This window comes from Histomonas meleagridis (genome assembly GCF_020186115.1).
Source record: "Histomonas meleagridis strain 2922-C6/04-10x chromosome Unknown contig_9, whole genome shotgun sequence".
NCBI classification, from domain to species: Eukaryota; Parabasalia; order Tritrichomonadida; family Dientamoebidae; genus Histomonas; species Histomonas meleagridis.
In genome coordinates this window covers 1,217,156-1,229,216 of record NW_027150923.1, presented here as the reverse complement: position 1 = coordinate 1,229,216, position 12,061 = coordinate 1,217,156, and the positions used below count along the sequence as shown (strand labels likewise).

The 12,061-nt window shown below is 26.4% G+C and overlaps 4 protein-coding genes across 4 annotated transcripts; 2 read left to right on the top strand and 2 right to left on the bottom strand.

The window, feature by feature from the left end:
* Window positions 1-298: 298 nt before the first annotated feature.
* GO595_009554 (uncharacterized protein) lies at window positions 299-676 on the top strand (the record flags this gene model as incomplete). Its single annotated transcript, XM_067923252.1, has 1 exon — window positions 299-676. The coding sequence occupies one exon, from the start codon at window positions 299-301 to the stop codon at window positions 674-676; it is 378 nt and encodes a 125-aa protein (XP_067770556.1).
* A 755-nt stretch (window positions 677-1,431) lies between these two features.
* Window positions 1,432-1,896, top strand: GO595_009553 (putative 40S ribosomal protein S18; the record flags this gene model as incomplete). Its single annotated transcript, XM_067923251.1, has 1 exon — window positions 1,432-1,896. The coding sequence occupies one exon, from the start codon at window positions 1,432-1,434 to the stop codon at window positions 1,894-1,896; it is 465 nt and encodes a 154-aa protein (XP_067770555.1).
* Window positions 1,897-4,958: 3,062 nt separating this feature from the next.
* On the bottom strand, window positions 4,959-5,519 carry GO595_009552 (60S ribosomal protein L18; the record flags this gene model as incomplete). The annotated part of the gene is made up of 1 exon (XM_067923250.1): window positions 4,959-5,519. One exon carries the CDS (start codon window positions 5,517-5,519, stop codon window positions 4,959-4,961), a length of 561 nt encoding a protein of 186 aa, XP_067770554.1.
* Window positions 5,520-7,250: 1,731 nt separating this feature from the next.
* On the bottom strand, window positions 7,251-7,793 carry GO595_009551 (B9 domain-containing protein 1; the record flags this gene model as incomplete). The annotated part of the gene is made up of 1 exon (XM_067923249.1): window positions 7,251-7,793. The coding sequence occupies one exon, from the start codon at window positions 7,791-7,793 to the stop codon at window positions 7,251-7,253; it is 543 nt and encodes a 180-aa protein (XP_067770553.1).
* Between the last annotated feature and the right edge of the window lie 4,268 nt (window positions 7,794-12,061).

Sequence of the window (12,061 nt, the reverse complement as noted above, 5' to 3'; positions counted from 1 at the left end):
TAAAAAAAAATAATAATACTATTCGATTTATGGAATACAATAATGAAAACAAAACAAACAGATCATTAAAATTTACATGTAAATCATTAACATTGTTGACAAATATTTCAAACCGTTTAAAATTTGTATACTTTACTTCGACCTGGCGGTTAATGAAAGCTTTTTAATGGTCTTTTGACATTCAAATTTAAATTGACCGAACAAATAAAAACAGAAAAATGCCGTAAATATTCTGACTGCTTTTGTGTCAAAATATATATATAATGAAGTTAAATTGTGAAAATTTCATTTTTCTTTCATGAGCGCTGTTGATCAAACAACAAACCAAGATAACACAGAAACTACACACGGTCAATATAGACTTGCAGGAAATGTTGAAGGCAATTCTACTCAAAGAGAAGTTCACAAGTTAAAGTTGATATTAGAAGCGTCAGACGAAGAATGCAGAAAAGCACTTGAAATTGCAGACAACAATCTTAATAATGCCGCTGTTCTCCTTTTAGAGAAAGACGTGAATGAAATTAAGAAAAATGAACCCAAAAAAAAGATCAAAATCAGTGAAGAGATTCAAAGGGAATTTGGAGGTACTTTGAGTTTCTTTGAGATCTCACAGGTTCTTGTTATGTATGATGGAAATGAAGCAGAAGCCATAAAGGTTCTTCGTACTATGGTATGAAAATTATTACATGTGTGAATTATATTTTCTTTTTTTAGCTAATTGGAAAAGAAAATTAGCCCAAAGTTAAATTTTTAGTGCTGTTTAGGGATAATATTTAAAGGTCATTATAAATTTCTTAATTGTTAAAGATCTTCAAAATAAAATTCTAATTTTGGTGAAAAAATGAGATTCTCATAATAACTATTTTGTTGTTTTTTAAAATTATATGCTTATTTTAGAATTGGTGATTAATTTATCAATTTTAAGATATTGAAAAAATCATTCTATTAAAGTGAAGTAAATTGTTTTGTATTTTGCTTAATATGTAAATTCATTATCTCCGAAATACAATGTTTGATTTCTATTAGTGTGAAATCAAAAAATCAAAAAATTTATATTTTGTATAACAATAAATATTTATGAGCACTACAAGCATACCATATATTGTTCAAATATTTTTTATATATAACGAGATAGAATTATTTTAAATCCACGAAAACAATCGAATTACGAACAAAAAGTTAAAATCAGTATGAGATAAGATTATCATAATCAGATTAATCTAAAAGATGATAATCCCTTATATAGTTCTAATTAATGACTTTTAATAACTCAATAATTTATGTTAGAACATTATTAATATATATAAAACAGAGTTTTGTGTGAAATTTAATCATATTTCAATGATTTGGCACTTTTTAATATTTCAGCCTTCAGTCATGCACTGGTAAAAGTGACAATAGATTTAACGGTTTGGTCGTTCCTTTGCACAAATGCCTTTGGAAGTAACAGATCCATCAGCTTTTCGTGATATGGTTCGTATGCTCTCAACAAACGTAGATGGTCGTAAACCACTTTATTTAGCACTTACAGCTATTGCCGGTCTTGGTCGTAGATTTGCTCATGCTGTTGCACGTCGTGCTGGCCTTGATCCACTCAAACGCGCTGGTACCCTCACATCCCAAGAGGAAGAACGTATTGTTGCAATCATTCAAAACCCAGTTGAAAATGGAATTCCAGTTTGGATGCTCAACCGCAGAAATGATCGTGCAACTGGCAAGAACCTTCAATGGGCTTCAACTGATCTCTCATCCAACCACCGTAACGAAATTGAACGTATGAAGAAGATGAGGATGAAGCGTGGTATCCGTCATAGCCTTGGCCTTAAGGTCCGTGGTCAATGCACCAAATCAACTGGTCGTCGTGGTGTTGCAGTTGGTGTTGAACGTAAGAAATAAACGCAATTATCAATCACATGCCAAATTTGCCGATACATAAACGTCCTTCGCTGAGATCTGTAATCACTTTTTGAACATAACTCTTTCGTAAATAATTCAATTTCTTTTTTAAACGGTTACTAAAGTGGTATAAAACACTCAAATTTTGTTCGCTTTTTAACGGTTAGATTCATGGGTTGGTAGTGTAAAATGTACTTTTATTTCAATTTTCTGAACTTTATCTGACTGCGGCCTCATTTCTCTTGCTGATGCAAGATCAAATCAAAAGCAATGAACCTTTGGATATAACAGCACACATTGAACAAATCATCTTCGGATTAAAAGAAGATAATATTGAACAAGCAATTCAATCAATCATGAACCTATTTGATAGAAATAATCCATATTCTTTTTGCGTTATTATTTGTAGAATTTTATACTCTTTTTACATTTCCAAAAAGTGTGAACCAAATCTAACTTTAAACTTTTTAGATGAAATTAATAAAAAATGTATCGAAAAGGAAAATATTGATATTATACAGATTTTCATGGATGTACTTTATTATTTCTACAGTAAAACAGGTGCCAATTATTTACTTGTTAAGATGTACGAAAAGAAAATGATCAAATTAGATACACTTATGAAAATTAATTCTACATATTTTGCACATTATAAAACAGAAAAAGAAATCGAAAATCTCAAAAACCATATACCGAATGATGATGATTTAATTGAAGATGTACACCTCAGAACATTTTGGTTACAAGTTGTAGACAATATTGAACAACTTTCAAAGAATGATTGGGAACTTCATAAGAAATATATTCACGAAGGAGTTAATAAGAATGAATTATCAAAAATAATCCGAGATGATAATGTTGAAAAACTTCAAGAAATTGCATCAGAAAATAATTTTAATTTTAGTCAAATAATCCCACCATCACTTTATGAAAGATGTACATTTATAAATCAAAAATATGTTTCATTAATTGATTATGCAGCATTTTTTTCATCTGTTAAATGTTTTAAGTTTTTAATGATGAATAATTCTGATTTATATTGCACTGGTAAATATGCAATAGCAGGTGGAAATCTTGAAATCATTCATTTATGTGAACAAAATCATTCATCTTTTGATGAAGCTTATGAAACTGCAATTCAATTCCATCGAAATGATATCTTTAAATATCTTTATGAAAATAAAAGTGTTCGTATTAGAAATTTAATAAATTTAGGTATGGAATGCCTTTCGAAAAATAATTTCGAGATTTTTTCATTTCTATTAAAGATCGGTATGAAAATAGATAATCATATTATTAGTAAAGCTGCAGAAACAGGTAATATATTTCTTACTAAAAAGTTAATTGAGAATAATCCTCTTCCAAAAGATATCTTGTATAATTCTTCGGTATCAGGAAATATTGAACTTATTAAATATATTCTTCAACAAAAAGGAATTAATGTTAATAATATTTCTATTAAATCATATTTTTTAATATTTGTTTGAATGTTTTTGGGCTTAAAATTAATATTTGGAATTTGTTTTCGTTATTTTGGACATCACTAATGTTTGCTTCACGTTATAATCACATTAAAATCGCAAAATTTTTCATTGAACAAGAAGGAATTGATATTAATATTAAAGACATTTGTTTGTTTTATTTAGAATTTATTTTAAAAATTTTATATTTTAAAATTATATTTGGAAATTGTTTAATTCATTTATGACAGCACTTAGTATTGCCTCTCAAAATGGTAAAATAGAAATTGTCAAATTACTTCTTGAACAAAAAGGATTAGATATCAATTCTATAGATGTTTATATATTTTAGTTAATATTTAATTTAATTGTTTTATATAACAAATAAATATTTGGAATTTTATTAAACTTTACAAAACTGCACTCATTTGGGCATCAGAAAAAAACAATGTTGATATAGTTCGACTACTTCTTGAGCAAGATGGAATTGATATACATAGAAAAGATATTCATTTTGTTGATTTAAAGTTTATTTTTGTAATTTTTTTATATTTCATATTAATATTTAGTATATATTTAAATAATATAAAACTGCATTAATTGCCGCATCTGAACATGGAAATACAGAAATTGTTCAAATACTTCTTGAACAAAAAGGTATAGATCTTAATGAAAAGGGAATTTATTTGTTTTGTTTGATATTAATATAAATTATTTAATCTTTCATAAGAATATTTTTAATTTTCTTAAATTATTTCAAACACCTCTTATTTATGCTGCTGAGTTTGGTCAAATAGAAACAGTCAAATTACTTCTGAAACAAAATGGAATTGATCTTAATGCAAAAGATATTCGATTATTTTATTGATAATTTATTTCTAATTTTTGAAATTCCAAATCCATTTTTGGATTTTATTGAAATGTTTTGATACAGCTCTTACAGTTGCATCCCGTTATGGGCAGACTGAAATTGTTACATTACTTCTTGGACAAGAAGGAATTGATATTAATGTTAAAAATATTATTTTATCTTTTTCAATTTTTATTTCAATTATAAAAAACTACATTTTTTTACTTGGAATTTACTTCATTAATTTAAAACAGCTTTCGCAATTGCATTTGAAAAAGGATATAACGAAATCACAAAATTACTTAGTAAAGAATGAAGATATTGGTTTAAATAAACATCTCAAACTTTTTCGTTGTTAAGGCATCCATTTGTTCCTCAATTCGAAATACTCCCTTATCTCTTTTGATTTCGAGAAAATGTTTTATATCTTCGAGAGATTCTAAATCTTACATAAACTTTAGTAGCGAATAATGATATGATTAATTGTTGTTTCCCCTTTACTTGGATTATTTCACATCAAACTAATTTAAAAGTCATAAACAAAAAGCACATAAAAAAGCATAGACTTTCTTTCACCAAGAACGCATCGTCAATGTAAAGTACTTATTTAATTCAAATTTGAACGCATTCAAAACAACATTTTCAATATAACGATACAATTTTCTGTGAAAACGGTTTTGTTGTTGAATTTCATATCGGTCATTCACAATTGCAAAACTTAAAAAAACTAATAAATTTCCTATGTTGGCTGTTTAAACGTGGTATAACCTCGACTTCCTGCGGCCACGAGCCATTTCGAACTTACGGCCATGAGCACGAACCTTTGGACGTGTTTTACTGTTATCATCACCTGGAGCAGCTCCAAAGTGGCGGCATGCTTCGCGGCGCTTGCGGTCACCTTCGAGAAGGAGGCATTTTTCTCCTGTTGGGCGGAGTTGAGCAAGTTGATCAAATGTGATAACTTCACCACCAGCAGCAAGAATACGAGCGCGGGCTGTTTCTGAGAATCTTAGTGCAGCAACCTTCATTTTTGGAACAGTTAAAAGGCGTTCATCATTAACAATTTTAGAAACGACAACAGCGATTGTATCATCTTCCTTACCTTGAAGAGCGACAGCAAGGCGTGAAAGTGAGTATGGGCGACGGTTTGTGTTAGAAAGGCACATACGGTGTGCAATCTTCTTGTTGAAATCATTGCCTGTACGTTGGGCAAGATAGCTATAAAGTCTGAAAAGCATGTTCAATTGAACATTCTTTGACTTTGGAGTCTTCCTTGTCTTGCGGGAAACACGGTGATCGAGATCAACACCCATGTCGAAAAAGGCGAGGCCAGGTCAAAACGGTTTCAGTCAATTTTGTGTTTGGAAAACGTTAAATTACTCACCTCACGTGAAATTCGAATTAAGTCATGAAGATAAATGGTTGGCTTTGGGATGCGGTGAATTATTCCATTTGATTACCAATAAAGAAATTGCTAAAATTGCAAAAATCAATACGTTATTGTCTGTAAATTGTGTTGAAGAAAACTTCTGAGCGTTTTTCTTTTAGAAGTACTTGATGTCACGCAACATTAATTTCTTTCATTTTTTTTAGCTTTTCAAAAGAATTTACTCTATTGAGCGAAAAAGAGACAAATCCTCTGACACTGGGGCTAATTTTTCTTCCAACTTTACGTAGGTTCAGTTTTAATTATCAAAACTTTGCAAAAATAAATATTCTAGAATATCTCCTTAGGTGAATTCTATGTTATATCAAAAAACATAATGTTAGGCATAAGGAAAATGAGATTTGATCATCTTTTTTTTGTAAGGAAAAATATTTCATGATATTTCTCACGTTACACGTGACATGTCTGATACAATTAATTACAAAGCATAACAAGTTAGTGCATCCAATTTTTATAAAGTATTAACATCTTTACCAACATATTTATTATTACTATGATCATTGTGCATCAGATTTTTTGTTGTGCAACAGGTGATGATACAATATCAAAGAAGTTGTTGCAACTTTAACATATAAATTTACATATAATTGGCTTAAAGAAATGGATAATAATCCTAAAGAAACAATTGGTGAATTTTATGAACACATTAGTGATAAATATCACTTATGTCTTATGTTTTGCTGACAATAAAAACAGTTTTAGATCATCAAATCAGGTTCATTAGAAATACCACAATGGATAATAGATATTATGGAAAAAACTCAGAAATTGGATATGGCACTTGATAAAACTGCAAACATGATTGATCAATCCTGAAAATTACGCGTGGATTATGCTTGATAAAGAATATCGAAGAGTTTTAGACGTTTTTCTTAAGAAATATGGAAAAATAAACTCTGAAAATAAGAAAAACTTAAAGCACTCACTAAAGATCATTCTGCAGAAAAAATAATAAAAATAATAAATCAATTTCTCTAATGTTTAAATAAAATTCCCCAATTTATTGACAAATGATTAAAATTTTTCAACATAACTCAATATGTCATCACTTGTTACACAAATTTAATTTTTAGAGAGCATTTGTTCGTGAAAATCATTAGTGCTCTTAAAGAAATTTAACACGAAGACTTTCATGAGCAAACTTTATATAGGAAATCTTAAAAGTGAAACATTTGCTACGAAGACAAGGTGCAAAGGAACAACAATTGATGGATATCTTTCACTTCAAACGCAAACTTTTACACAGTTAAACATAAATAATTGAATTAATTCACTAAATCATTAAAGTATATCAACTATTTCTTTATGACCATTTTCTTTCATTTCATTTTAAAAAAATAATAATAATAAATGGTTTTTTTTATTTTAAATAATAAGGTCACTTATACTTTGAGCTTCCCTTAAATCAAGTTGTTATATTTGTATAAAATTTGAAATGAATGAAATAATTTTGTGCTATATAGGTTTAAACCTTAAAGTGTTTAATTTTTGTTGAAGAATTTTTTATTAAAATAAACAAAATAAGTCATAAATTATATACGTGTTTATTTTGATATAACAAATATATTAAAAACAAAACATAAAGTAATTATATGTACTATGAGAAGCATAATCCTAAAGGTTCTGGATCACTAATGGTTACATTAAATGTGATCTTTACATATCCTTGTGATGTTGTTTGTAGAACATCTCTGTCTTCCCCTGTGGCTATTGAAGATATATTGATTAATTCTGGATAAAGTCCTGTAAAGAATGTCGAAATTTTCTGTATAAATGTTTCTGGTTTTGGAGCAAACAAAGGAACTTCAACTTCGTGTCTTCCTGGTGTCATTGGAACATGTACACCACCATATCCAACAATCATATCATATCCAAACGTATTTAAACCATAAACAGCTAATACTATTTGTGGCCATCCGAATGGTGATGATGAAACCATTGATATCTGGAATGGGTAATTAAATACTGATGGAAAAGATCCTTCAGAATGTGATGATGGTGTAATTCCACTGATAGGTCCTTGATATTTTTCCCAATCACCATCCATTGTAAATCCATATCTGCAATGCACGTTATCTGAAAGTTTGGTTGAACATGAATCTATTGTGCCCTGCACAGTTAAAACGAGCTGAGCATCCATTTCTTGTACGTTAATGAAAATACGTTATGTTAAATCTAAAATACGTTTAAACTCTTCATCAGAAAAAATAAACGGTCGTCGATCCATACGCATTGGGTTTTTCATTTTCTCTGAAAGTTATAAAATTTCATATGTATTAAAATTTCTTGAAATTTGGCATATACAATTACATGTAATAAGCTTCCAATATTCTATATATAAGGAGTATATGTGTTTTTATTTATTTTTAGAGGAACAAAAACTCTGAAACATATGAAAATTTATTCTGATTTTTAGATGTTTGAGTGCTTATATCAACTTTTATGTTAAAGTTTTCGTTTGCTCCTTCTTCTTTAAGTAAATTGTATATTTCAGTGTAACCAAATTGTTTTGCAATTTGAATTGGTGTTAAATATTAATGAAAGAAATTTCAAATTTCCAAAACAAATTCCAAATGTGTAAAACTAATTTCAAATTATTATAATAAATTTTAAATTACAAAAATAAATTATAAATTGTAATAACAAATACCAAATTATCAAAATAAATCCAAAGTTATTGAAATAAACACCAAATAATTAATACATATATCAAATCATCATGGTAAATTTTAAATTATAAAAATAAATTTTAAAACATTAACGTAAATTACAAATTAATAAAATAAATTATAAATTATTAAAATGAATATATTTTGCATTAATATCAATTCCTTTATCTAAAAGTAATTTTACTATTTCTATATTATTATTTTTGATTGCTATATGAAGTGCTGTTTCAAATTATTAAAACATATTATAAATTATTAAAACATATAAAAAATTATTAAAACATATTTCAAATTATTAAAACATATTCCAAATTTTTAAAACATATTCCAAATTATTAAGACATATTCCAAATTATTAAAACATATTAAAAATTTTTAAAACATACTTCAAATTATTAAAACATATTCTAAATTATTAAAACATATTCCAAATTATTAAAACATATTTCAAATTATTAAAATGAATATATTTTGCATTAACATCAATTCCTTTATCTAAAAGCAATTTCACTATTTCTATATTATTATTTCTAACTGCTATATGAAGTGCTGTTTCAAATTATTAAAACATATTTCAAATTATTAAAACATATTCCAAATTATTAAAACATATTCTAAATTATTAAAACATATTAAAAATTTTTAAAACATACTTCAAATTATTAAAACATATTCTAAATTATTAAAACATATTCCAAATTATTAAAACATATTTCAAATTATTAAAATGAATAGTTTTTGCATTAACATCAATTCCTTTATCTAAAAGTAATTTTACTATTTCTATATTATTATTTTTAACTGCTATATGAAGTGCTGTTTCAAATTATTATTTAAACATATTCTAAATCATTCAAATAAATGCAAAATTATTAAAACAAATGTCAAATCATTAAAATAAATCATCAATTAATAAAATAAATATCAAATTATCAGAACAAATCCAAAAATATTTAGATAAAATCCAAATCATTAAAATAAACTTAAATTTAATTAAACAAACAAATTTTGCATTAACATCCAATTCTTTATGTTCTAAAACATATTTCACAAGTTCAATATTCTCTGAATATGAAGCAAAAACCAAAACACTTTTAGGAATTTTATAATTTTGAAGAAAATATTTGACAGGATATAAATTTCCAGTTTTCGCTGATTCATTAATAATGCGATCATCAATTTCCAAACCTTTCCCTTCTAAAAATAATAAAATTTCATAATTTTGGTATTTAATACAAGTGCATACCAAATTATTGATTTTATTTACTTTGCATCTAAAAGTAGATAATGTGTTCATTTGATTATTTAAATTTTCTAAATTGTTTTCATAAACATATTTAAAGATATCATTTCTATGAAACATAATTGCTGTTTCATGTGCATCTTTAAATGATGAATGATTTTGTTCACATAAATGAATAATTTCTTCATTTCCACCTGCAATTGCATATTTGCCTGTGTTTTCTACTTTAGCACCATTCATAAGTAAATATTTAAAACATTTAACTGAAGAAAAAAATGCTGCATAATCAATTAATTTAACATTATTTTGATTAGCCAAGGAACATCTTTCATAATATGATGGCTCAATTCTTTGATTATAATCAAAATTGCTTTGTGATGATATTTCTTGAAGTCTTTCTATTTCATCATTTCGAATTATTTTTGCAATTTCATTTGGATTATGTCCCATTTTAGGTAAATTAATGAACCTTACTTTATCAATAAAGGAAAACTTTGGATAATTTACTGATAAACTTTTAGATATTTCAGCCATAAACTCTTGATATTTTATATAAGCTGCTTCTTGTGATCTGTTTTTATCTAAGAATTTATAAAGGATTAAAATAATATTAGGAACATCGTGATCAATTTCTTCTTCTTTTGCCTGTACCGCTTTTAAATAATTAAAGTAAATATCAAATTCACCATTTTGTGATGAAAATGCATTGAACACTAATTTATTTATGATAACATTAAATGTATTAGGTAAGTCTAAATCGAAAAATTTCATTGTTTGCTGAACAGAATAATCAAAGTTTTCCTCAACCAAACTGAAGATAACTTTCTCTAGTTCAATAAGAAATTTAATATCATGCGTTTGATGTTTACGATATTCACCATATGTTTTTGTGGAAGTATCACTTGACATGTATTTGGGTTGCGAAGGTACAATTGTGAAAAATTAAATCGGTTTTTGTGAAATTATTATAGAGACAAAATATCAATATTTATTTATAGGTTTCTATTCATATATAACGCACATAAAAAACAATAATAAATGGTTCTATATTATAGAAATAAAAGAATTTTTTTTTATTCAATTTCACAAAATTCTCAATTTTTTCATTTCTTATAATTTGTAGGTCAAAACATTATGTTAAAGTCTATCATTAAAACTTATAACCAATATTTTTCATATTAATTTAAGTGTTACACCTGGCATTAAATTTCGGTACTTTCATTTCAACTAAATATCGATATTTCAGCTTTTGAGATCAACCATAGTTTGTCAAATTTGAATGTACTTAACGTACATTGAGTTCATTCCCTAAATGATTATGAAAAAATGATCAAAATCCATTGTTTTTTCCAACATTTATGTACTACAATCAGTTGAGAACAGAAATGCATCATTTGAAATACATTTTATTGGGATTTCAGTTGTATCGATATCCTCAAGAACGTGATTGCGAAAATTTTATCTGAAAATTGGAGAATTCAATTGCATTTTATTATTTAATTCATTTTAAAATATAAGGAGTTCTTTATGTCCGAAATCAATTATATTTTATAAAATATTTTTTGATTTTGAGAATAATGAATTCAAGTAAAGTTTACCCCATTTCATTCAAAAGCTAACATTTAATGTATTTACAATCATAATTCGAAATTATTGATCGTTGTTCAACAATATTTACCTTGTTATATTTAAAGTCAGTGATACTAATTAAACATCATAAAATTCAAAATTTCATATTTAAATAAACTAATTCAAAACATTTTAAAGTCAAATGATATTATCGTTAATATGATTTAATTTTATTTTATGTGACAACACATAATTTTTGTATAAAAATTAAATTAAAAAATTTTCATTATTACACATTTTATTCATAGAAAATTGTCATCGTCTTCTTTCGTAATATCATCAACTAGACTATTTACTTCTTCGATTTGCTTTGTACTTGATGTTGTCGTGTCCTTAAATTGTAACTTTGATTTCGATTTTTCTTTCTTGTTATTACTTTTCACTAAAAATATAACAATTCCAACAATGACCAAAACAAATGCAAATGATCCGCAAATAATTCCAATCAAAACATTTGTCGTAATTCCATTTGGTGTATTTTCATTGGAAGTATAAAACATTGTAAAGAAATTGGAATAATAATTATAATAAGTCGAATAAATTACAACTGTATAATTGTAATAAATAAATTCTGTTTCAATATGTGAAAATGTCTAATTACTTATATATGATGAATATAATTTCGTTTTTGTTCCATAAACAGCTAATGAATGTGATAATAACAGTCGTTAATGAGAGTTCTGAACTTAAGAATTTAAATTAGTTCGTGGTAAAAAATCAGCAATTTTGAAATTTGGTAGCAGCCAAACATTTTTTTTATCAATTGATTTACAGCGAATTCAGAAGAGCATTTCATTTTCATCAAAACAATGAGATTAAAGGAACAATTATCAAATATATAAATGACTAATTATTATGTTTTTATTT